The sequence below is a fragment of the Hyla sarda genome, chromosome 4, assembly GCF_029499605.1.
Source record: "Hyla sarda isolate aHylSar1 chromosome 4, aHylSar1.hap1, whole genome shotgun sequence".
NCBI classification, from domain to species: Eukaryota; Metazoa; Chordata; class Amphibia; order Anura; family Hylidae; genus Hyla; species Hyla sarda.
In genome coordinates this window covers 190116282-190143786 of record NC_079192.1, presented here as the reverse complement: position 1 = coordinate 190143786, position 27505 = coordinate 190116282, and the positions used below count along the sequence as shown (strand labels likewise).

Genomic DNA, 27505 nt, shown 5'->3' with positions numbered 1-27505 from the left:
TAGTGCGGATATAGGACAGTGAAACACATCTGTGCTGCAGATATCTGTATATATACACTGGGATTCAATACTCTCCATACACAGTACATCACAATACAGCCTGAACTTTGTTTTGTAGCAGCAGCTTACAGCAATGTAAGAGGAACAAAATCTCTAGATTCATTTACATACTATTAGAAGGAAGTCAAAAACAGAATGACCAGATTTAGGACAGATCTAGTCCAATTATTAACAGATTCTTATAAGAAAATAAATCATTCAAGTGTTTGGGACAAGAATCAAGCAAACTACATGAAATGGCTTCTTTTTCGGCTAAGCTGCCTATTGGGAGCTTGTGTGGCTGCTCCTCGGAGCAGGTTAGGGCAAATTCACAGCTTCTTCAGAGAATGTGTAAGGTCCCTTTGGTGAGGGTGACCAGCAGTCCTCCGAGTGATGTCAGGGACAAAAGAAAGTAAATAAATTCATAACAGGCTGGAGTGAAGACTAGACACTGCATTTTACTAAATCTAGCATTAGAATGACTAGCACAGACATTATACAGTAGTACCAAACAGTACAGGCTTCTGTCATATAGCAGCAATTCACTTCCTTATGTCCCATATACTTCTATTACAAGTCATATGCAGCAGACTTGGTGCAGATATTTCTGCAATGGAAAATCTGTTCCATTCATCTAAATGGGATAAAGAACTTTCAGCAACAATCTGCCATGTGTGAATGTAGCCTAAAACAACTATTCGGTCAGAATGGGTGAGGTTCTCTTTACTATAGAGAAAAAGAACCACATTTTGGTAAACAAGGGTTAATCTGGTGATCATTTTTTATATTTGGTTAGCGGTGCTTTGAGGTGTACCTAGAATTAAAAAATATTTTATATACCAGCATGGTTTTGTTTGCTCAGCTATTTAACATTTTCTCCATTTCAGGGGCGGGACCAGAGCTAGGCTGTATGTTAACCCATAGTACTCAGACAGGGACTGCCTTTCACTTACTTCACTGGCCACTCAAAGCACAGACACCTGCTGTCCTAGATGTAAAGAGAGGAAGAATTACTTATGCACTCCGTTTGGAAGATGTTGTGTGGTTTAAAAGGGAGAAAAAGAAAACAGCAGCAGCAAGAGAAATTGCAAGGAAAGGGGCATTTATACACTGAGCTTTATGTGTGGTGAGAGATGAGAAAGAAGCCTTGATTAAACTTTGAGGAACAGCATGGATCATGTTCAGCAGCAGACTGGCCCATCACGCTATTATATAGCACAGGCTCAGGCTCTCTCCTAATCGCTCCTGCACATAGCACTGCTTGTGTTTAGTCCTGATCTTACTGTCACTAGAAAAACATTTCCCCTAAACAGGCAATGGACAGCAGGGACTGCAAGTGAGACACCTAGTAGCCATAACATTATAGCTGTTTTTTCAGCTATAGTGATTTACAAATACTGTAGGTCACATTGTCTATCAAATAGAGTAAAGTTGTTTGAAAAGACAAGGCCCATTAAAAAATGAGAAGTAGCTATACTCACACACCCTTATTCCCTGTTTATCCAACAACTCCTGGTCACCGACTAAACTTCATTCTGTAACATATTATCCCACATAGCCAATAACTGACCACGGTAGGTCACTATCACTGGTAGGTACCTACAGGTACAACACATCATAGAAAGATGTGGAAAGCAGTGGGGACTGGGATTTGTATGAACAGCTGTAACAGGATGGAGCAGGTAAGTATCATTGCTTCACCCTTTTTAAAGCACATGGAACCAAATATAAAACATTTTTGATTGCTGGAGTAACCCTTTAACTAACCAAAGAGTTTATCAGAGGTGGAATGGTAATTCCTCTCCATGATCAGTAAGCCAACAAAAATATGCAAATTGATTAGATTTTTGAATATTCACCTAGCAGGAATGTGCGGTCCGTTCCTTCCGTTAACTTTGAGATTTAAGGATTTCAGGTTATTGGGATTTAACTTATATTTTACTTTAATAGCCAAGAGGCATAAAATATATTAATATTCCCTTTTAAAAGAAAACTAAAATGAACACATCTGAATGTCCACCTTCATTTCCAGCCGCCATTTTTTTATTTTCTTTTTAAAAACGCATATTTTTGCATCTGCATCACAGGTACAAGTATCGGCCTGATGCCCAGAACTGACAGCTGTTAGTTCAGGTCAAGACCCATGGTCAGGCTGGGACTTGCATCAGTAATAAGGATGCAAAAATATTCAAAATACTTTATTTTGGGAAAAATGGCTACCATATGGGAAACATCAGGCCATGGCTGGAGCTTGACTCTTTCCCTTTCCAAGTCTTTTTTTATTTGGTGGCAGTCAATTTATACATTAAAACAAAAAAAATTACAACCAGATAAAAAAAACGAAAATTAAAAAAGAAAAGAAAACATGCACACAGCACCAGATAGTACATCTCTCATTACTCCATGGTTAAAAGTAGCAAATACAGATTCTGCAAGAAGCCAGCACTTCATATAGGGTTCATGGAATAATGCAAAATGTACAAGCATGGACCTTTAGGAAGGTGTGCATTCATTTAATCATGTAGTTACTAATATGCATCACAGTTTAGCAAGTTACTATGTAGTGTTTTATCTTTTTGGAGTCATCACACCAGCATAAGAGGTGAAATCTAACAATAATAATACTATCATCTCCATTATCTGACAAGGGAGTCAAAAAAAATAAAAAATGAAAAAAAAAAAAACACAAAAACTATAACTACTAAAAACCACAATAAAATAGAATTTAAGTCACTTTACAGGTTTCATTAAGACATCTGCACTTCTCATCCTTCAGAATCATCAATATTAAAAAATAAAATAAAATGCAAGTTAATGCAAAATAAATTTTCTCATGATTCATGCTTGTTAACTTGTTCCCCTACCCATGTGCTGCTGGGACAAGCAGTATTAATGGATAAGTACAGCATAAAACTGGAGGGGACTTGTCAATGACCTAGGAACAAGACCCCTCCCAAAAAAAAAAAAAAGGCAATCTGCGGATTAGCACAGATTCCATATTCTAGGCATCTTCACTTTAATAAATACCCTAATAGGTTTCCTAATATGGCAGAAAGTCCAGGTCTTGAAGTAAGAACTGGCTGTACAGTGGCTGTGAAAGGCTTCATATTTTCATCTGATGTATTCCAGAACCCCCCATCTTCCAACAGCTCTGGTCTGTGGTATTTAGGTGTATTCAATACCTGAAGGAGAAACAAAAACAACAATATTCATTCTTTTCACGGAAGGCCTAGTAGTAGCAGACTATATATATATAATATATATATATATATATATATATATATATATATATATATATATATATACACACACACACACACACACACACACACACACACACACACACACACACAGGATATAGACTATAACATATAGTATATACAAGGGTAATCATAAATTTCACTTTTTTTGTTGTCTCTTTTTTGCTTCAACTACTAATTGGTTCCAGATGTCAGTTCTTTACTACACATAGTAGGATATTAGATTCTTTGTGCAAGTTTGCTTTAAAGGGGTACTCCACCGGCCAACGTCCCTTCCTTAGACTTGCATTGAGGAGGCATGGCGGTGACATCACGAGGGGGCGTGGCCGACCACCGCAGCACGAAAACAGCGTTCGAAACATTTAGTTTAGAGCGCTGACCAGTTGAGTACCCCTTTAATGTATGCAAGCATCATATAGTTTTGACAATCTTGATTGGAAGTTAAGCCCTGGGTATCCTTCCATTGGGTCAAATTGAACCTTGGAATGTAAGTGTTCTTCCCGGTGTTTTACATAAGACATGCCGGTGGGAGGTTCCCGAGAGAGGACCCAACACAATCCAATGAGCTGTGAGTGTTGTCTTACTGACCAGAATACATTTACCTTCCCTTGTAGGAGGATACTAACAATTGGAAGCATACAGACAATCTTGACCAAATATTTCCACAATATGGGCAAATTACACCACTTTTAAAAGTACAAAATAAAAACATGTCAGTTTTACCATTACGTGCACTACATAAAAGCAAAGCCCCTGAAATTTGAGAAATTGTGATTATTTTAATTTTTTATTTCCCTCCGGAAATGATATTTTTTTTGGGTTGCGCCGTACATTTTATGCTAAAATGAAAGGCGTCAAAGTAAATTTGGGCATGCAAAAAAACAAGCCCTTATTTTGTGGATGGAAAAATAAAAGTGATGTCACAAAGGCAAGGAGGAAAAAAAGAGACGCAAAAATGAGAATTGGCTGTGTCCTGTAAGGCCAAAAAGGGCTGTTTCCTTAACCCCTTAAGGACACAGGGTGTACAGGTACAGCGGGCACCCGTGCAAACCCCTAGGAGGGGGGGTTCCCTGAGGCCCCCTCCATGTCAGCAATCGCTGCAAATCGGCGATCAATTCAGATCGGCGATTTGTGGTGAATCCGGGTCAATCTGGTCCCCAGTGACCCGGGAAAAAAAAAGGGTGGTAGGTGCCAAGGGTGTTAGGTGCCATCCTGCTTTAGCAGCAGGAGTGAGTTGGCACTGGTGCCACCTCGCGATCGTCCTGGTTCGTTGGCTGTTACCGGCCGATGAATCAGGACTCCTGCTTTGGGGTGTCCATAACGGCACCCACTTCCGGAGGGAGAGAGCGGGTGGCGGGAGTAGTTACCTGAGGCTGGGGCCCCGATCCCCAGTGGCGGGATCGGGCTCCAGGAGTGGAGTCAGTGGCAGGAAGATCCGTCGTGCGCAGCAGCAGGTGGTAAGGTTGGCCTCCTGCTGTTGATTAGCAACAACTCCCAGCATGCACTAAAGGGCATGCTGGGAATTGTTGTTATGTAACAGCAGAAGGCACAACTACAATTCCCAGCATGCCATTTGCAACCAGTGTGTCTCCAGATGTTTCAAAACTACAACTCCCAGCATATACGGTCTATAAGTGCATGCTGGGAGTTGTAGTTTGCAACAGCTGGGGGCACACTGGTTTTGAAACATTGAGTTAGGTAACAAACTCTGTGTTTCGCAACCAGTGTGCCTTCCGCTGTTGCAAAACTACAACTCTAAGCAAGCACTTACCGCCGAAGGGCATGCTGGGACTTGTAGTTATGCAACAGCTGGAGGCACACTACTGCAACTCCCAGCATGCCCTTTGATAGTTTGTGCATGCTGGGGTTTTTAGTTATGCAACAGCTGGTGGCACATTTTTTCTATGAAAAAGTGTACCTCCAGCTGTTGCAAACTACAACTCCCAGCTTGCACTGATAGACCGTACATGCTGGAAGCTGTAGTTTTGCAACAGCTGGGGGCACACTGGTTGTGAAACACTGAGTTAACAAACTCAGTGATTTGCAACAAGTGTGCCTCCAGCTGTTGCATAACTTCAACCCCCAGCATGCACAGACAGCCAAAGGGCATGCTGGGAGTTTTAGTATTGCAACAGCTGGAGGTTTACTATACCCCTCATTACTTCCGTGAGGGGTGTAGTTTCCAAAATGGGGTCACATGTGAAATGTACAGGGTACATTCACACGGGCGGGGGTTTACAGTGAGTTTCTTGCTGCAAGTTTGAGATGCAGCAAATTTTCTGCTGCAGCTCAAACTCCCAGCAGGGCACTGTAAACCCTGGTCTGTGTGAATGTACCCTAAAAACACTACACAAAATAAAGGGTGAACCCCCCCCCCCCCCCCCCAAAAAAAAAAAAAAAAAAATGTCTGGTACGGCACTGTTTCCAAAACAGACCCTTCAGCTGTTGCAAAACAACAACTCCCAGCCATTGACTGTCCAGGCATGCTGGGAGTTTTGCAACAGCTGGAGGCACCCTGTTTGGGAAACACTGCTGTAGGGTAATTTTGGTATCGGAGGCAAGTGTAATTCTTGCATCCGTGTCCATCCATATGCAAATCCCTAATTTAGGCCTCAAATGCTAATGGCGCTCTCTCACTTCAGAGCCCTGTTGTATTTCAAGGCAACAGTTTAGGGTCACATATAAGGTATTTCCTATGAGGATTGCCTAACATATTATAATTTTTCTTTTTTTGAGGGGGGGGGGGAGCTTTTCTCCTTTTACCCCTTATGAAAAGGTAAAGGGGTCTACTCCAGCATATTATTGTAAAACATTTTACATACATGCTGGTGTTGCCCCATACTTTTCATTTTTACAAGAGGTAAAAGAGAATAAAGACCCCCAAAATTTGTAACGCAATTTCTCTTGAGTACGGAAATACCCCATATGTGGACATAAAAATGTTCTGCGGACACACAAGGCTCAGGATTATGCGCCATGTACATTTGAGGTAATTTACACAGGGGTGGCTGATCATTTCAGCGGTTCTGACAAACACACACACAAAAAAAAAAAAAATACACTCACATATGTCCCTATTTCTGAAACTACACCCCTCACGGAAAGTAACAAGGGGTATAGTGAACCTTAAAGGACAACTGCAGTGGTAAACATTTATATATGCCCGGGCCTCAAAAATAAACAAAATAAACTCATACATACCTTCCTACGAGCCCCCGTTGGTCCGGCACAGGCCTCACGGTCAGGCAGTGCTGACGTCATTCCACTTCCTTGGGACGGGGATGCCGCAGAGCCGTCGGCGTATCACCGGCCGTAGCGATTTCCCGCCCCGGCCTGTGATAGGCTGAGCCCACTGTCATGTAATGAGCTCTGGCCGGCTTCTTACATGACAGTGGGCTCAGCCTATCACCGACCGGGGCGGGACATCGCTACGGCCGGTGATACGCCGACGGCACTGCGGCGTCCCCATCCCCAGGAAGTGGAATGACGTCAGCAATGCGGGACCAACGGGGGCTCGTAGGAAGGTATGTATGAGTTTATTTTTGAGGCCCGAGCATATATAAATGTTTACCACTGCAGTTTTCCTTTAATACCCCACAGGTGTTTGAAGAATTTTCGTTAAAGTTGGACGTGAAAATGAAAAAAACATTTTCTTACTAAAATGCTGGTTTTATACCAAATTTTTCATTTTCACAAGAGGCAATAGGAAAAAAGCCCCCCAAAATTTGTAACCCCATTTCTTCTGAGTATGGAAATACCCCATGTGTGGATGTTAAGTGCTCTGCGGGCGCACTACAGGTCTCAGAAGAGAAGGAGCGCCATTGGGCTTTTGGAGAGAAAATTTGGCTGGAATTGAATGGCCATGTGCATTTACAAAGCCCCCGTGGTGCCAGAACAATGGACCCCCCCCACGTCACCCCATTTTGTAAACTACACCCCTCACGGAATGCAATAAGGGGTGCAGTGAGCATTTACATCCCCACAGGTCTCTCTCTGACAGATTTTTTGAACAGTGGTTCATGAAAATGAAAAAAAAAATAATAATTCTCATTTGCACAGAATACGGTTTTAAAAGTCTGTCAAATGCCAGTGGGGTGTAAATGTTCACTGGACTCCTTATTACATTCTGTGAGGGGTGTAGTTTACAAAATGGGGTTACATGTGTGTGTATGTGCGGGGGGGGGGAGGATGGGTCCACTGTTCCAGCACCATGGGGGCTTTTTAAACGCACATTGACTTCCATTCCAACAAATTCTCTCTCCAAAAGCCCAATGGCGCTCCTTCTCTTCTGAGCATTGTAGTGCGCCAGCAGAGCACTTTACATCCACACATGGGGTATTTCCATACTCAGAAGAAATTGAGTTACACATCTTGGGGGGAATTTTCTCCTATTACCTCTTGTAAAAATGTTAAATTTGGGGGGGGACCCAGCATTTTAGTGAGAATTTTTTTAAATTTAAATTTCATTTACACATCTGACTAACAAAAAGTCGTCAAACACCTGTGGGGTGTTAAGGCTCACTGTAGCCCTTTTTATGTGCCTTGAGGGGTGTAGTTTCCCAAATAGTATACCATGTGGGGTGTTTTTTTGCTGTTCTGGCACCATAGGGGCTTCAAAAATGTGACATGCCCCCAAAAATCATTTCAACAAAAGTCGCTCTCCAAAATCCCATTGTCGCTCCTTCCCTTCTGAGCCCTCTAGTGCACACACAGAGCACTTTACATCCACATATGAGGTATTTCCTTACTTGAGAGGAATTGGGTTACACATTTGGGGGCTTTTTCTCCTTTTACCCCTTGTAAAAATCCCAAAACTGGGTCTACAAGAACATGTTAGTGTAATAAATGGAGATATTGAATTTTTCCCTTAATTTTGCTGCTATTTCTGTGAAACACCTAAAGGGTTAAACTTTCTGAATGTCATTTTGAATACTTTGTGGGGTGCAGTTTTTATAATGGGTCATTTTTGGGGTAATTCTAATATGAAGGCTCCTCAAATCCACTTCAAACCTGAACTGGTCCCTGAAAAATTCTGATTTTGAAAAAATTGGAAAATTGCTGCTGAACTCTGAAGCCCTGAAAAGTAAAAACATGTCAACTTTATGATGCAAACATAAAGAAGACATATTGTATATGTGAATCAATATATAATTTATTTGGAATGTCTATTTTCCTTACAAGCAGAGAGCTTCAAAGTTATAAAAATGCTAAATATTCATGAAATATTGGAATTTTTCACCAAGAAATTATGCAAGTATCGATGAAAATGTACCACTATCATAAAGTAGAATATGTCACGAAAAAACTATCTTTGAATCACATTTATAAGTAAAAGCATCCCAGAGTTATTAATGCTTAAAGTGACAGTGGTCAGATGTGCAAAAAAATTTCTGGTCCTCAAGGTCATAATTGGCTTGATCCTTAAGGGGTTAAAGAAAACCTTTATTTAAAAAAAATAAAAGACAGTGAAAATGCCCTTCACTGTAGGTGAAATCAGGGCTTCAAGTGTACCTCAGAGTTACGGTGGCATGTCCTCTGCACAGTTCGGATTGAAAAAAAATTAAAAACTGCAAACAATGATTGGGTTGCCAAATGTATGACACTCCGCGAGTTCAAGTAGTAACCACTTAAAGAGGTTTTTTTTTCGGCATAGGTGTATCTGGTTAAGTATCTGACTGGAGGGAAACCCCATCAGTCACAGGAATGATGGTCCAGCCATCCACAACAGGGACAGCTTTTTATTTTATTTAGATCAATAGCCGTCTTGTCTAATCTGCAATTTAAACTTTTGGGAGAAAAAGTTCTGTTTCTGTAGTTTGCCTTTTCTTTGATAGCTGTTGTATTTGGCAAAGTAAAATAATGGGGTAGATCATGCTCACAAATAAACAGATTTAATAGGTCATACAGACAAAATGAAAAGGATGCGTTTTACTGTTTCACAAACACAGTATTGTATTCATTTACATTCCGTTTTTGCCTTAGTGAGGTGTTACTCTCCCTACCAATGTATCTAGGTCTCACGAGACACTGCATAGCCCTGAGGACACTGGTCCCATCACCAGGACTGTTTAGGATCTATTCACACGTTAAGTATCCTGTGCATATTTGATGCGTAGGCTACTGTACACATGCATACACCCGTCAGGTAGACTCACACATGCTGTATTTTGCTGCTGCCTATTTTGCTACCCATTGAATTAAATAGGTAGTTAACCCCTTGGGGACAGAGCCCATTTTGACCCTAAGGACGGGAGCATTTTTTGCAATTCTGACCACTGTCACTTTAAGCATTAATAACTCTGGGATGCTTGTACTTATGAATTTGATTCTGAGATTGTTTTTTCGTGACATATTCTACTTTATGTTAGTGGTAAATTTTCATCGATACTTGCATCATTTCTTGGTGAAAAATGTAAAAATTTCATGAAAAATTAAACATTTTTGCATTTTCATAACTTTGGAGCACTCTGCTTGTAAGTAAAATAGACGTTCCAAATAAATTATATACTGATTTACATATACAATATGTCTACTTTATGTTTGCATCATAAAGTTGACATGTTTTTACTTTTTGAAGACATCAGAGGGCTTCAAAGTATAGCAGCAATTTCCCAATTTTTCAAGTAAATTTCAAAATCAGAATTTTTCAGGGATCAGTTCAGTTTACAAGTGAATTTGAGGGTCTTTATGTCAGAAATACCCCATAATGGACCCCATTATGAAAACTGCACCCCTCAACGTATTCAAAATGACATTCAGAAAGTTTGTTAACCCTTTACGTGTTTCACAGGAATAACAGTAAAGTGGAGGCGAAAATTCAAGATCATTATTTACACTAAGGTTCTTGTAGACCCATATTTTTAATTTTTACAAGGGGTAAAATGAGAAAAAGCCCCCCAAAATATGTAACCCAATTTCGCTCGAGTAAGGAAATCCCTCATATGTGGATGTAAAGTGCTCTGTGGGTGCACAAGAGGGCTCAGAAGGGAAGGAGCGACAATGGGATTTTGGAGAGCGAATTTTGCTGAAATGGTTTTGGGGGGCCATGTCGCATTTAGGAAGCCCCTATGGTGCCCGAACAGCAAAAAACATGGCATACTTTTTTGGAAACTACACTCCTCAAGGAACGTAACAAGGGGTACAGTGAGCCTTAACACCCCACAGGTGTTTGATGAATTTTCAATAATGTTGGACGTGAAAATTAAAATTTTTATTTTTTTCACTAAAATGCTGATGTTACCCCAAATTTTTCATTTTCACAAGGGGTAATATGTGAAAATGTCCCCCAAAATTTTAAACCCCATTTCTCTCGAGTAAGGAAATACCACATATATGGATGTAAAGCGATCTGCGGGTGCACTACAATGCTCAGAAGGGAAGGAGCGACATTGGGCTTTTGGAAAGCAAATTTAGCTGAAATGGTTTTTGGGGGGCATGTCACATTTAGGAAGCCCCATGGTGCCAGAACAGCGAAAAACACCCCGCATGGCACACTATTTGGGAAACTACACCACTCAAGGAATGTAACAGGGGGAGCAGTGAGCATTTACACCCCACTGGTGTTTGACAGATCTTTGTAACAGTGGGCTGTGCAAATGAAAAATTACAGTCAAATGTGGGGTGTTAAGGCTCATTATACCCCTTGTTATGTTCCGTGAGGGGTGTAGTTTCCAAAATGGTGTCACATGTGGGTATTTTTTTTTTTGCGTTTATGTCAGAACCGCTGTAACCAGCAGCAACCCCTGTGCAAATCACCAGTTTAGGCCTCAAATGTACATGGTGCGCTCTCACTCCTGAGCACTTTACATCCACATATGGGGTATTTCCGTACTTGGGAGAAATTGCGTTACAAATTTTGGGGGTCTTTATTTCCTTTTATCTCTTATGAAAATAAAAAGTATGGGGCAACACCAGCATGTCAGTGTAAAAAAAAAAATTAGACCCCAACTTCACCTTTTCATAAGGGGTAAAAGGAGAAAAAGCCCACAAAATTTGTAGCGCAATTTCTCCCGAATACGGAGATACCCTATGTGTGGCCATAACCTGTTGCCTTGAAATACGACAGGGCTCCGAAGTGAGAGAGCGCCATGCACATGTGAGGCCTGAATTAGGGATTTTCATAGCGGTGTACCCGGATGCAAGCGTTTCACTTGCCTCCTCCACCAGAAATACTGTACGTCAGTTTTCCCCAAACAGGGTGCCTCCAGCTGTTGCAAAACTCCCAACATGCCTGGACAGTCAATGGCTGTCCGGCAATACTGGGAGTTGTTATTTTGCAACAGCTGGAGGCTCAGTTTTGGAAACCGTGCCGTACCAGACGTTTTTAATTTTTATTTTGGGGGGAGACAGTGCAAGGGTGTAGTGTATATGTAGTGTTTTACTCTTTATTTAGTGGAGTGTAGTGTTCTTAGGGTACATTCACACGGGCGAGGGTTTACAGTGAGTTTCTTGCTGTAAACCCCCGCTCATGTGAATGTACCATGTACATTCACATGGGGTGGCAAAACTACAACTCCCAGCATGCACTGACAGACCGTGCATGCTGGAAGTTGTAGTTATGCAACAGCTGGAGGCACACTGGTTGGGATTGGGAAACACAGTTGGAAAACACCACTTTTCACTGTTTCCGCACCACTGTCTGTTTCCTAACTCAGTGTTTCCCAACCAGTGTGCCTCCAGTTCTTGCAATACTACAAATCCCAGCAAGCCCAGTCGAAGGGCATGTTGGGAGTTGTTATGCAACAACTGGAGGAGAACAATTTTGAGACCACTATGTAGTGGTCTCCAAACTGTAGCCCTCCAGATGTTGCAAGACTTCAACTGACTGCCCAGGCATGCTGAAGGGCCAGATGTTGACAAACTACAACTCCCAACATGCCTGGACAGTCTCGAATGCTTTGAATTGACATCTGGAGTGCTTCAGTTTGGAGACACTTCCAGATGTTGCAAAACTACAACTCCCAGCATGCCTGGACAGTCTCCGCATGCTGAGATTTGTAGTTTTGGAACATCTGGAAGGACAGTGGTCTCCAAACTGTGGCCCTCCAGATGTTGCTAAACTACAACTCCCAGCATGCCCAAACAGCCAAAGTTTGCCTGGGAGTTGCTGGAAGTTGTAGTTTTGAAACTCCTAGAAGCAGCCGTGAAGATTACTTTACGGCAATCTTCACTGCTGCATCTGGGACACTGCCGCCGCTGCCTCCATTTGCCTGCCGCCGGTCCCCGCGTGAACCCAGGTAACCGGCGCCGGCGGTCCCTGACGCATCCACGGCTCCCGCACATCGACACTATCTTTCCCCCGCTCTGCCCCGACATCCAGGGGCGGGCAGAGCGGGGGAAATTTACTTTCACCCCCGCCCTGCGATTTGCCGGTCAGTCCTGTGCGGCCAATGGCAGAGGATAGTAGGAGGTGGCACCCCTGCTACCTCGCTCCTATCCTTTAGGATGATAGGGGCTGTCTCTTACAGCTCCAATCATCCCTATTTTCCAGGCTATCGGGTCATCAGAGACCCACCTGATCAGCCTGGAATTGTCGCAAATCAACGATCTGAATCGCTGATCTCAGGACCCCCCCAGGCATTTGCACGGGATGCCTGCTGAATGATTTCAGCAGGCATCCCGTTCCGATCCCTTCTGGCTAGCGGCGGGGCTCGAAATTCCCACGGGTGTACATGTATGCCCTTGGTCCTTAAGTACCAGGGCACAAGGGCGTACCCATATGCTGTGGTCCCCAACAGCTTAAATATGCAGCTGATTTTGCTACCCATTGACTTCCATGGGTATGAAACTGGGTAGGAAACTAAGTAGCAGCAAATACGCCACCGCCGAACGTGTGACCCTACCCTAAGTGCAAAAAGTAATCTGTCCAACCCCCCTTAAAGGTTATTTTTGCCCAAAACTATATAAAAAAAATTATTAAACCCCAACAAAGGCCTCTGTGCCCCTAGTTAACACGACTACACTAAAAAGGTCATGTTGTATATCAAAACAAATGTCATACCTGTAGTAGTTTGGTTTAAAAGGTCCATTCTTGTTGAGACCCAGATACTTGGCCTGCTCATCAGAAAGTTCAGTCAGGTGGGCATCAAATGTGGGAAGATGGAGACTCGCCACATATTCATCTAAATAATAAATAAAAGATTCCGTCAAATGTATAAGAAGACTAAAAGGCCAAATAGGAGTAACACTTACCCATTTTCTTGGGCAAAAGGTAGACGTCCTGCTTGTAGCGTCCCTCAGGAGCATTGTACAATTCAATGAGTGCAAGTGCCTAGGAATGTGCAAACAAGCTGGTTAGTGTAGTAGAGGGCAATGCACAGATCTTTACTGCAGTTTGATATTAAAATCCTATCTACATCTTTCCAACATATTCTACAGAGGTGGACAAAGCTTGTTAATTTCACATCAACCTACGTGTAGGCTTTTTTGTTTATAGTTTAGACGGCCCCTGTGTTCCTGTCCGGGGACCTTTACAACTTTCTTGATGCCTTGATAGATACATCCTGGGGTGCTAGGGCTCCACCTGCTTCCTGACCTACTAGGTTCTCTAAATATACGTGAAGGGGTGTATACTTATCTGTGGAGACATCACAATCCAGAAGGGCGCCAGTTCTCGTTATTAAGACTTGCATGGGTCCCTGACCGTATTGATTGATGCAGCTACGTTGGGGTGTGTGATGGGGGTTGAATACATGGTGTGGACAACTCTCCTCTGACAGTAGAGCTTAGTCTGGTGGATGATTCCGGGGTACCTTGGCCCTTATGGAGTCTTAACCCATTCTGGTTACAGAGTCTGAAAACTAATGAAATAGTCCCTACTGAGCTTTCAAGGTTCCTGCCTGTTGATGCTGGCATGGCCCATGTCTGTACTCTGGGACTCTTGTGAAGTATATGTTTGGGGCCTACTTATTATGGATATCAGTATCTAAAAGTACTGTCTAAAGGAGAAGGGGGTTAGTTAGGCTGCAGCAGAAGAAATCCCAGTATGTTGCGACTCCTACTGAGACTGCTGGGGAGGCGTGCAGCAGGATTCTAAATTGTATTTAGTTGTATTATCTACAGCCGAGAACAAACACTATTTGTTAAACAGTGTTATTTAGAAGCTGAGAAAAGTACAGGCGAATTGCTTGCTTCTATTGCCAAGGCTGAACAGGGTGTATCACATACTGGCTGTTCCTTGGATTTTTCTGATGTGGAGGTCATTGAGGACCGGGGAATTTTGGATGTTATGCTGTCCTTTTATACAGATGTGTATGCCTTTAAAACCATATGTTCTGACTTGGAGCTTAATACTTATGTTTATGCTATTCCCCTGCAGTTATTGACCCCTGATCAGCAGAACATGTTGGATTCACCGATTACTATTGAGGAACTAGAAGAAGGGCTTAACCTGTTGGGGACATAGGGCGTACTGGTATGCCCTTTGCCCACTCCCTTTCTATAACGCCAGGCCACGTGTCTAACAACGGCCGGGACCAGTGGCTAATAGTGCGCGGCAAAGTTGAATTATTCAAAGTTGAATGCCGCGTCTAAAGTGAAAGTAAACGAATGCCGGTTAGCGCAGGGGGCTGATCGGGATCACTGCGGCGAAATCGCAGCATTCCGAACAGATGTAGGGTCCCCTTACCTGCCTCCTGGTGTCAGATCGCTGAATGACTGCTCAGTGCCTGAGATCCAGGCATGAGCAGTCAAGCGGCAGAATCATCCATCAATGGTTTCCTATGAGAAACCACTGATCAATGTAAAAGATCAGTGTGTGCAATGTTATAGCCCCCCATGGGAGCTATAACACTGCAAAACATAAGTGGGAAAAAAAAGTGAAGATAATTTAACCCCTTCCCTTAAGTTTTTCCCATTTAAAAAAAAAATAAAAAATTAAAAAAAAAGTGTAAATAAAAATAAATATGTGGTATCACCGCGTGCAGAAATGTCTGAACCATAAAAATATATCATTAATTAAACCGCTCGGTCAATGGCGTCCGCGCAAAAAAAATTCCAAAGTCCACAACAAATTAATAAAAAGCGATCAAGAAGTCCGATCAATACAAAAATGGTACCGCTAAAAACTTCAGATCACGGCACAGAAAATGAGCCCTCATACCGCCCCATATGCGGAAAAATACAAAAGTTATAGGGGTCAGAAGATGACAATTTTAAACGTATTCATTTTCCTGCATGTAGTTATGATTTTTTTCCAGAAGTAATACAAAATCAAACCTATATGAGTAGGGTATCAATTTAATCGTATGGACCAACAGAATAAAGATAAGGTGTAATTTTTACCGAAAAATGTACCGCATAGAAACGGAAGCCCTCAAAATGACGTTTTTTCTTCAATTTTGTCGCACAATGATTCTTTTTCCCGTTTCGCTGTAGATTTTTGGGTAAAAAAAAAGTAAAATTGGTGGCGCAAAAAAGCCATCATATGGATTTTTAGGTGCAAAATCGAAAGGGTTATGATTTTTGAAAGGTGAGGAGGAAAAACCGAAAAACCCTCCGTCCCCAAGGGGTTAAAGGCGCCTCTAATGAAAAAGTTCCGGGTGAGGATGGTTTGACTAGTGAAGTTTATGAAGACTATGAAAAGGTAAAAAGGTACTTTTACCGCAGTTACTTTGTGTGTTTGCCCTACCATAGAAGAGGACTGCCTTCCCCTGATTTATGCTAGAAGCCAAGGATCCTCAATACGCAGATTCTTACTATCCCACCTGTCTGCCCTGTTCTTACATCAAATTATTGGTTAGTGTTTTTTCTAGTATGTTGGGGGAAAGAAATCCTTTTGTTGGTCCATGGGGACTAAACCAGCTTCATGAAGGGCAAGTCCACAGTTGATAATATTAGTTTTTTTTTAACCTCTAGATTTTCACAGGAGGGTTTAGTGGTGAGATCCATCTTTTTGTTCGATGCTGTCAAGGCTTTTGACAGTCTAGTGGAATTACTTATGGAGGATCATGGACTGTATAGGCTTTGGGACATTATTTATGTAATTTGTACACTTTCTGTTTAGTGATCCTGTTATGCGCTTTATTACTACATTTAAGTCATACTTTTTGTTGACAGATTTTGTATTCTGGGAACATAGGGGTATTGTTCAACTGGGCCAGCTGTTCTCTGCTGGGAATTTTAAGTCATTACAGCAGCTCCAGTCTGACTTTGAACTCCTGCCGCCTTCTTTTTTACCATTACTTACAACTCAAGCATGCTGTTGTGGTGCAGGGCAGATCGAGGTCATTGGTTGTCCACTCCTGTCCCTAGGTAGAGTTGGTAGTTATATCTTTGGACTTCTAGGGAGTTCTCCTGCCACTTTAGTGAGCTTCTAAGTAAGTATCACTTAAAATACCCCCTTACAGTTCAAGAGAAATGGGACTGAGGACAAACCACCCATATCATAGATTGGAAAACTATATTATCTTACACCCTTTGCTGCTTTTTAAAGCCGGACGGATGTCACAACCCTTTCTACTCCAGAGTGTACAGAGCCCCGATCTTAATGCAAAGACCTTGCTTGCCCTCCAACTCCTTATGTCCTAGGTGAGGGCAGATTAATGCTACTATACTTTGTTTTGGGACTTCCGTCCTCTTCTTTACTTCTGGCGGGAGGTGTTAGCTATTATTTAGAGAATATATGGTGTTCCATTGCCTTATGTCTAAATGTTGCACCTTATGGGTTACGGTAAGAAACCATTGGGGCCTGAGGTGATAATTTTATGAGTCCTACTTAACTAGGAAACGTATTTCCAATTGGCTATGTGCTACTCCCCCTAGAATTAATGAGTTTGTTACCCACGTGTCCTTCATAGTCTGCTTCAAAAGGGCCGTTTACAAAAAGCATTAAGCTTTAAAAGAAGGGGTCCTTGGTTTAAAGGCTACCTGCAGAGAGTGGGTCAGGATTGTTTTTCTGTGTTTGTATGTACAAATTTGAAAATGTTAACAAAAATCTGATTTAAAAATAAATTTTAAAAATCATATAAATAGGGTAAGAAACATATTGTGTTAAAAAGGTGACTTTTTAAAGCAGTCCTATAATAGAAAAGCATGTAAACATGCATATCGTTTTAATCGTATTGACCCACAAAAGAAAAAAATCATGTCAGTTTTACCATAAAGTGCACTGGGTAAAAAACAAACCCAGAAACATTTACTAAATTGCTGTTTTCTTTTCAATTTCCTCAAAGCCAAAATGAGCAGATTCCTTACCTAGTTAACAGAATGTATATACCATATAAGAAACTGGGATGGATAAACACACATCTTGTTTTGTACATGCGAAATACTGACCTGTGTGGTAGCAGTAATGGATAACACAAAAGTGGGGACAGTGGAGCAGCTCAGGTTAAGCAGGCGTCCCTGTCAGAAAGTGGAAGAAAAACATTAGAACATAGTTTGTGCGTCATTGTACAAGAAACCAACAACACACAATCCAGCTTCATAGAAAAGGCAATGAGCAGCCCTTTTTTTAGTTTTTAAAAAGGCACTGAAAAAAGTGAAAACAGCATCTGATAAGGTTGCTATGGGCAACTGCGCCAGGACAATAAACTATAAAAATCAAGATAATTTATACAGGCTTGTGAAACTAGTTATGGAATGGTGGCATCTAGTACCTCAGCCAGAAGAACAATCCTCTTGCCATCAGGCCAGATAACATGGTCAACTTGGGACCGCACTCGTTCCCATGTCAATTCAGGAGTGCGCAGGCTTACCTGAGAAGAGAAATATATTCAAAATATGACACTTATCAATTCAACACTGCAAGAAAACTACATGAGAGCTCAAGTAGGGTAATGTTTCATGCATGTATTCAGTAGGCAGTGCCCTGCTACATACCACATCTATCTCAGTATTGGAGTGCCCCATGTTGCAGACAATACAGCCATTCTTCATACGATCTAGATGTTCTCTAGTCACCACATTCTTGTTCCCTAATGGATTCACAAAAAATTTTATTTTATATAAAGTTACATATTTCACATACATCTTAAATTTGATGGTGGATGTTTAGATGGCCAATTCAGTGGAATATCTGCAGTCCAAAAGAAGTTAAACTATGATTTCTTGCCTAGAAGCACTATTTTCCTTTGAATAGTTTTCACATAGATTTTAGGTTCGGCAGCATGAGTGGAAATATATTTCTGACATTTGGTTCACTATCGCTACAAGGGCATGTGAACAGTTATTGGCAGGGGGTCTCTGATAACCATCAGGCCATGCAGTATCAGTTCTCACACCACTATCATTTGTACCAATGATACAATGGCAATTGCTTTCAGTGTTAATAGAGCTGCCAAAGTGACTGAACTGAATGGTAAACATGGGAGTAAATAGAAAACCAGACTGTGGTGTAACCAGGAGCCTTTCAGGCATTAGTAGAAACAACTGGCCTATGCCAAATGAATCACGTAAAGGGACCATTTGCTTCTCATAGTAAGAACTCCGTCCCCATTCACAATGGCAATACTGAATAAATCATGGAATCCTATTATGTAACCATGAAAAAACAAGTATAAGCAATACGTGGGTAATACCCTACCTGTGCAAGTGATGACAATATCTACTTGTCTGATGACTTCATTGAGTTTGACAACCCTGAAGCCATCCATGCTGTAAGAGAAAGCATAAGGGTCATGACGAGCATCAGCAAGATATTGCATACATCCCAAAAAAAAAAAAAACCTTGCCATTTTTAAGTTCTACTTACCAAGCCTGCAGAGCACAGATTGGATCAATTTCTGTCACATACACAATAGCTCCCATTGCCTTAAGAGCGGCACAACATCCCTTCCCAACCTAAAAAGTAAAAAAATAAGTATTCTTTTCATAAAAACACTATAGAAGGCTATTGGGCACTATCCTGGAGAACACTGTGTTGCCACTTTAAATCTAAATGAAGACTTATAATAATCTAGCCTGTAAAAATTTTAATTTAGGAGTTCTTTACTTGCAGGTCTGTATTGTGCGCTCCTTGAAATTTAGAAATAAGTTGACAACTGGGTGATACTAGTTCCCATTAATAGGGTGTGCCCCTACTGTTTGACATAGGTGGTACTGAACAAAGCGAGTGTGCGGGGACATGCCCCCCAAGTGATTATCATAAATCTTTTCTATTTCTAGTGGGAAAAACAAAAGGAACACCACCACATAGACCTCTTAAAAAGAAGCTCCAGAATTATTTTATTTGGGATACAAGTATTTACTAAAACAGACATATCAGGAGAGGCAATGGGTCCTACTTAAAATGTAAAAAGGAGACCCTGCAGTGGTACTCACCTCACCATAGCCGCACACCACCACCTGCTTCCCACCAAACATCATGTCTGTTGTCCGCTTCAGACTAAAAAATAAAGTCCCATTTCTTTAGCCTTCAGAAAGGACTTCACCACAATATCACAAGTACAACATGAACAGATTAAAAACAAAACCTTGTACATTATTTGAAATATACTCACATGGAATCTTACTACTTTGCCCATTATTAGCACATTAATAATAATATTCTGTAAATATTTCTGCTTAGACATAAAGCCAACAGTTGGCATTTGTATTTTAAAGGGGGTTGGCTGGAACTACAAAGAATCATTGTATATTAATATTTCAATGGACTAACATCTACTGTAAAGTTTGCACAGGAAAGTTCTGTACTCTGCTATTTTTGACACCAAAGACAATAACTGGAGCAGTAGTGGAGAGAGTTGTGCAAACTAACAGTAAATTTGTAACGAACCCCGCGGTTCGGCCATTGATGACTTTATTAATCTGCATACATTAGTTCAGCTTTCCAAGTGCTCCAGTTGCCTGGAAAAGGTGGATACAGTCCTAGGAGACCTAAGACTGTCATCCCCGACTTTTCTATGCAACCGGAGCACTTGGAAAGCTGAACTAATTTATGCAGATTAATAAAGTCATCAATGGCCGAGCCGTGGGGTTCGTTACAAACCAATTTACTGTTAGTTTGCTCAACTCTGGCAGTGGAAGTACACGCACTGCTGCTTCATTCAGCTGGGAGCTTTGGGATGCCTGTTTGATGGCATGGGTCAGATGTCTGACCCCCTACAATTTCGGACTTTTATCCCCTATGCTATGGATGGGAGATAAATGTCCATGGTGGCTAAACCCCTTTAAGTTCACAGGAGTTTTAAAGGGGTACTCCGGTGCTTACACATCTTATCCCCTATCCAAAGGATAGGGGATAAAGATGCCTGATCCCGGGAGTCCCGCAGCTGGGGAAGCCCGTGATCATGCACCCCGTTTGTAATCAGTCCCCGGAGTGTGTTCACTCCGGGTCTGATTACGGTCAACCGCAGGGCCGGCGGCGTGTGATGTCACGCCTCCGCCCCCGTGTGACATCACGCTCCGCCCCTCAATGCAAGCCTATGGTAGGGGGCATGATAGCTACCATCCAATCAGTGCTCCTATGTTCCAGTCAGCCATAGCATGCCGGAGCAATCGAGCTCCAACAACACTGATCAAAGCTATTCTATAGCAATGAACAGTGTATGGGGACTAAAAAATTGTGCAAAATAAAAAAAATTTTATGAATGTGATTTTACCCCTTCCCTAATAAGAGTTTGAATCACCCCCCCCCCCCTTTTTTTTTGTTGTTTTTTTTTTAAATGGGAAAAGTAAACAAGAAACAAACATATGTGGTATCGCCGTGTGCGCATGTGCCTGAACTATATAATAAATAATTATATGCATGGTCAATGTCGTATATGTAATTTATATAGCAATGTCTGTGACTCCATATCCTAATGAAGTGGAGTCACAGACAATGAATATGTAAACTGAGTGGGCAGAGACCCACCTCCTGTGTGCTATTCACTGAATTTAGCAGAGGACCTTCTGGGGGACATCTCAGGACCAACTGAACATATTTTAGCAAGTGACCCCTCCTTGGACTCCAGTTTACCCACAATAAACCAAATGTGGTTGAACAGGCTGACAGTTTGCCTTTAAGGGGTTCATTTCTATGGGAGCTGCAGCTGTCGTAACCTGTTGGGCAGCATCTAGTCTGGATACAAGATGAGGTACAGATGGGCATGGAGGCATAAAGATTCTATATGGGACCTGCAGCACATTTACTAAAAGTGTTGCAGCTAGGCCTGGAGATCCTGCACACTTGTAGTTTGCTGTCCCAGATGGGCCCATAAGTGCTTGATTGTCTCTAAATATGGCAACCAGGCACTCAAAAAAGTGTTGCAATTTGGTGGAGACCCTTGCTGTACGTGTTGTTGCACAGCAAGGCAGGTTTGAAGTGCTCACCATGAGGCCACCATACTTAAGCTCAACCCTCATCTGATCCCAAAAGACACTAAAGGCCATATGCTTCTAGCCACTTACTGTGAAGAGAAATGCAGCACACCCCCATTCTTCTAAATAAAGCAGATTTGCCACTTTCTGTACCAGTGGGGTGGAGGCCACATGACATGCAGAGAAACTGCCTAGAGCTCTGAGCCCTGAAAATCATGATGGCAGATCTTTCTATAGATGGGAATTCCCCTTTAAATATTGAACAAGAACAAGTTAAAGGATTGCTCACAAAACACTGAAATCTTTATTGCTTAAAGCAAACCTGTCAGATGATTTTACCCTATATAATTGTTGGAAACAGGTTATAGAAAAGGTAAAATGTGTTTTTACCATGTCCAGATGTTCTGGATTGCGTCCCCCTTAATGCTGAAAATGACTTTGAAAAATGTCCTGCTCCATATGTGAATGATCCCCAAGTAGTCGAGCGGATTGACAGCCTAGGCTGCTCCGACATCACCACTCTACTCTCTACTTGCCACATTTTAATCTTCCGCTGCCCAGAAGGAGCTTTATGGCTGGGGATAGCGCAGCCTCGCCAGGGGACTATTTGAGGGTCATTAGTATAAGGTGCGGACATTATTCAAAGTTGATTTTTGGCATTATGGAGGACGCAATCCAGGACAAAACGACATGGTAAGAAAGCTGATTTTACCCTATATAACATGTTGCCAACAGTTATATGGGGTATAATTCATTGACAGGTTCCCTTTAAAGGAATACTGTAGTGGAATATAACTTATCCCCTATCACAAGGATAGTGGATAACTTATAGATCACAGGGGATCCAACCACTGGCCCCGTACAGGAGATCATGGGGGTCCCAGCGGTCGGAACCCCGCGATCTATAACTTATCCCCTATCCTTCAGATAGGGGACAAGTAATATTCTGCTACAGTACTCCTTTAAGTTAAATACAGCCCTTTGTTATTTTCCATGACCTATGCAGTTCTGATGCCTGTCTGTTGCGGTCCTAGACCTAATAAGCTGATGTAGCGCAGTTTAAAAACAAAACGGCCAAAGACACGTATAGAATTGGTAACAAGCTGGAGCGTCTAGGCAGACTGAATGGTTTACATATAAAAGTCTTTAGATTCACATTAACCCCAAATCAGTCATTGTCCTGTATATATTCCCTTGATAACCCACTCAGTCTTTACTAACAATTTTATACTGTCTAACCAAGGTATTCCATCTCTTCCCCATCTACACAGTCAGTGACGAATGCCACCTGTAAGCAATGTAATAGTGTTAGCTGGTGCTGCAAGTAGAGAAGGATCAGTCTACAGAGTATTCTACTCATAATTTAGAGCAGCCATATTTAGTTTAATGACAAACAATTGTATTATCTTCACAAAGTTTCTATAGCAAGTGATGTCATATAGAAGCCATTCTTCCTTGGCTATGATAATGTACAGGTGGAAATGACCTTGTCGTTCCCCACAATTAAATAACGTCATTGATCTGTGTATCTCTACTTGTTGCAAACATTTACAAAAGAACAATGAGAGGTAAAACAGGAGGAAGCCAATCCCTAGGTTTCTGTTCAAGTTACTTATTAATCAAGTAACATTGCTAATTGCTTTACAAGAGGGAACCAATCCAAGAAAAACATCTTATCTACCCGCCTTTTTCCATTGTCTAGCTGTGTAAATGATGCCAGATTACAGGGAGGAAATCGTATACTACCGCAGCAACAAACGTAAACATGCTAGACGACCATAACCCATATGTTAAATATTCCACAATTCTAGAAGAAAAATAAGACTGCCAATATACCTTTTGGTAGTATTCCCCACCAAGAGCTATTGTAGTGTTTCAGGACACTCTATACCGTATTTTTCGCCCTATAAGACGCCCCTATTAAAACCCTGTCCTATCGCGGCGGTACCTGCAGCCATCAACGGCCGGGACCCGCAGCTAATACAGGACATCCCCGATCGCGGTGATGCCTTGTATTAACCCTTCAGACGCGGCGATCAAAGCTGACCGCCGCGTCTGAAGCGAAAGGGACACTAACCCAGCTGCTCAGTCGGGCTGTTTGGGACCGCTACGGTGAAATCGCGGCATCCCGAACAGCTTACAGGACACCGAGAGGGACCTTATCTGCCCCCTCGGTGTCTGCTCCCTGCCGGGATCCCCTGCAAGGCCGGCACTCTCCTTAGTCATCAGCACGTTGTCGCGCACGCCGTCCCGTCGTCAAATAGGAGCGGCGTGCGTAGTGATGGCGGTGACGGAGAGCGAGGATACCCGGCAGCAGAGACGTTCCGGTGCGACGGGGAACCCCCGGGAACACAGCAACAGCGATGGAGGACGACATCCAGGGCAGCGGTGACGGGTCCAGAGCGGACATGAGAGTATTACCTCCTATACCAGTGGTCTTCAACCTGCGGATCTCCAGATGTTGCAAAACTACAACTCCTGGCATGCCCGGACAGCTGGGCTTGCTGGGAGTTGTAGTTTTGCAACATCTGGAGGTCCGCAGGTTGAAGGTTCAGAATCTTTTTTTTCTAGATTTTCACCCTTTAAAATTGGGTGCGTCTTATATGGCGAAAAATACGGTAAGTGCATGACAGGAATTTTTTTTTAATTCTTGGAGTGTGGTCCCCTACTGTGGGGAGTAATGGGTTGGGACTGTTTTTCATTCATATATTAACACTTACCCATCCAAGATGGACTCGCGACAACAGTACAAATTGTCAAATTTCTGTTTAGTAACAGAATCATTGACGTTCATGGCGGGAACACACAGCTTTCCAGCTTTAGACAACTGGTACAGGCTAGAAACAGAGAAAAATGCAATGAGAGATTTTACATGCAGGGTCCTCAATAGAACTATAGTGAACTAGAATATGAAAAATACAATAGTAAACACTGTTAAGGGAGCGTTCACACTGTTGAATTCACAAGGAATAATTTTGGTCAGGAAATTGTTGCCTTCTGTCAATTTATCCATCAAGCGGAATTCAAGCAGAAATAAAGATTCTGGATTCCGCATGAAAACGATGTCGGGCAGAATTTTTTTTTTTACCATTGACTTTTGGATTCAGCGCGCGGATTCCGCTTGAAGAAGGAACATGTTCTTTCTTCAAGCAGAAAGGAATTCAGCGTCGGAATTTCCGCAGTGTGAACAGGACAGCGGAAAAAACATTAAAGTCAATGGGCAGAGGAGATGTGAATTAATTTGGAGCGGAGAATTCAAGAGGAATTACTCGAGTAAATTCCTTTTGAATTACTCCGTGTGAACGCACCCTTAAAACATACACTATACAGTAATTCTACATCAGGCGTCAACTTACCGATGCACACCAGTTACACTTTCCTCCACGATGCCCTTTATTTTTTTGAACATATTTGGATATTTCTTATATATCCAGTGTGTGAGGTCTCCGCCATCATCGAGAATCTACAAGGATAACAGAGCTCAGCTGATCACAAGGTGAACTAGAAAAGGTGCCGACTGCTAAAGAGTCATCGTATTATCAGGCTGACAACATGTTTATGAAAGGGTTTTCCAGGCTAATATGATTGATGGCCTATCCATTACTGTATGGCGGGATGCAGACAGCTGATTGGCGCCCACAATACATAATGAACAGGACTGTAGTAAACTACTCTGGTTACTGCAGCTCATTTAATAAGGAACAGAGTTGTATGTCTGCTGCGCCACCACTACATGGTGAACCAGTGTTTCCCAACCAGGATGCCTCCAGCTGTTGCAAAACTACAACTCCCAGCATGCCCGGACAGCCAACGGCTGTCCGGGCATGCTGGGAGTTGTAGTTTTGCAACAGCTGGAGGCACCCTGGTTGGGAAATACAGCAGTGAACTGCTTCCGGCCCCATTCACTGTGTAGTGCAGGGACTAAACAGCTGGGGGTCCGGAACAGTAATTGATGGCATATTAAGTCCAGTAAAACCCTTTAATGTATAATTCTGAAAATGCTTCTCGACAACCAACATAGCTACGATTACCGTGTGAGGGATATGACCCTGCACATCTAAGGCATATTTAGTACTGAGGAACCTGGGAAGCTGGATTGCAACTTTTGGGAGAGCATGCATCTCACACACGTCTTAAAAATTCTTCCCAGCTTCTGTGTCTCGACAACACCTGAACTTGTTTTACGAAGGAAATGCAAACGGAAGTTATTCCTTTGATTAAAGTGGAACTCCAAACTCAAGTGTAACACATACAAACCTTTCACTAGTGATATATTTGATCTTTTCTAGAAGAGAAATCCTCTACACACACTATAGTTTTTAGACCACCAAAACAAGCTGATTTAACCATCTGCTGCCGACTACTGAGGTTTTAAAAGAAACAAGTGTGACAGATGTTGATCATAACACAGAGTATCTCTAGAAAGACTTGGATGTATTTGGTAAGGTTGTGTGCTGTAGTGGAGTCATTCATGACAAACAATAGACCTGTATCCTACAATGGAAGCCAAAACCAGGGGTACTCCGGTGGGAAAAATTTTTTATTTTTAATTTTTTTTAAATCAACTGGTGCCAGAAAGTTAAACAGATTTGTAAATTACTTCTATTAAAAAATCTTAATCCTTCCAGTATTACTTAGCTGCCGAAGACTACAGAGGAAATTATTTTCTTTTTGAAGCACAGTGCTCTCTGCTGACATCACGAGCACAGTGCTCTCTGCTGACATCACGAGCACAGTGCTCTCTGCTGACATCACGAGCACAGTGCTCTCTGCTGACATCACGAGCACAGTGCTCTCTGCTGACATCACGAGCACAGTGCTCTCTGCTGACATCACGAGCACAGTGCTCTCTGCTGACATCTCTGTCCATTTTAGGAACTGTCCAGAGCAGCATATGTTTGCTATAGGATTTTCTCCTACTCTGGACAGTTCTTAAAATAGACAGATGTCAGCAGAGAGCACTGTGCTCATGATGTCAGCAGAGAGCTCTGTGTTCCAAAAAGAAAATAATTACTTCTGTAGTATTCAGCAGCTAATGAGTACTGGAAGGATTAAGATTTTTTAATAGAAGTAATTTGCAAATAACTTTCTGTTTAACTTTCTGGCACCAGTTGATAAAAAAAAAAAAAAAAGTTTTCCACCGGAGTACAGCCCTCCATGTGCTTGCCAGAGGTAGCCTGACTGCCATTAGGTACCGAGATGAGATCCTCAGACCCCTTGTGAGACTATATGCTGGTGCGGTTGGCCCTGGGTTCCTCCTAATGCAAGACAATGCTAGACCTGGGAAGGCATTGATGCTATGGACTGGCCCGCCCGTTCCCCAGACCTGAATCTATGAGCACATCTGGGACATCATGTCTCGCTCCATCCACCAACGCCACGTTGCTCCACAGACTGTCCAGGAGTTGGCGGATGCTTAGTCCAGGTCTGGGAGGACATCCCTCAGGAGACCATCCTCCACCTCATTAGGAGCATGCCCAGGCATTGCAGGGAGGTCATACAGACACGTGGAGGCCACACACACTACTGAGCCTCATTTTGACTTGTTTTAAGGACATTACATCAAAGTCGGATCAGCCTGTAGTGTGGTTTTCCACTTTGATTTTGGGTGTGACTCCATTTCCAGACCTCCATGGGTTGATAAATTTGATTTCCATTGATAATTTTTGTGTGATTTTGTTGTCAGCACATTCAACTATGTAAAGATGAAAGTATTTCATACCATTAGTTCATTCATTCAGATCTAGGATGTGTTATTTATTTTTTTGATCTCTCTATCACACACACAGAGGGCATAGTTCTGAACCCCCTCTCTCCTGCCAGTAAACCCCTTTAATCCATGGGTTGAGACATAGAATAACTACATAGTGGAGATCTTCGGTTTCTCTGATCTCTGAGAATAGGACAGTGGCTAAGATTGGCAGCCACCCTCACTCCTGGTTATGTGGGGGTAGAAACTTTAGCTC

At 42.3% G+C, this 27505-nt stretch overlaps 1 protein-coding gene across 8 annotated transcripts in view; it reads right to left on the bottom strand.

The window, feature by feature from the left end:
* Positions 1–1877: 1877 nt before the first annotated feature.
* The window catches only part of AHCYL2 (adenosylhomocysteinase like 2), a 135323-nt gene continuing 109695 nt past the window's right edge, over positions 1878–27505 (bottom strand). For all 8 annotated transcript variants that reach the window (XM_056573129.1, XM_056573131.1, XM_056573130.1 and 5 more), the window contains exons 7-17: positions 24896–25002; positions 24260–24376; positions 19560–19623; positions 18991–19079; positions 18823–18893; positions 18120–18214; positions 17897–17995; positions 17574–17642; positions 13491–13569; positions 13300–13420; positions 1878–3221 (exon numbers count right to left, since the gene is read on the bottom strand). In XM_056573129.1, the coding sequence (XP_056429104.1) occupies positions 3215–3221; positions 13300–13420; positions 13491–13569; positions 17574–17642; positions 17897–17995; positions 18120–18214; positions 18823–18893; positions 18991–19079; positions 19560–19623; positions 24260–24376; positions 24896–25002 (918 nt within the window). In that variant the 3' untranslated portion in view covers positions 1878–3214. The remainder of the gene's footprint in view (positions 3222–13299; positions 13421–13490; positions 13570–17573; positions 17643–17896; positions 17996–18119; positions 18215–18822; positions 18894–18990; positions 19080–19559; positions 19624–24259; positions 24377–24895; positions 25003–27505) is intronic.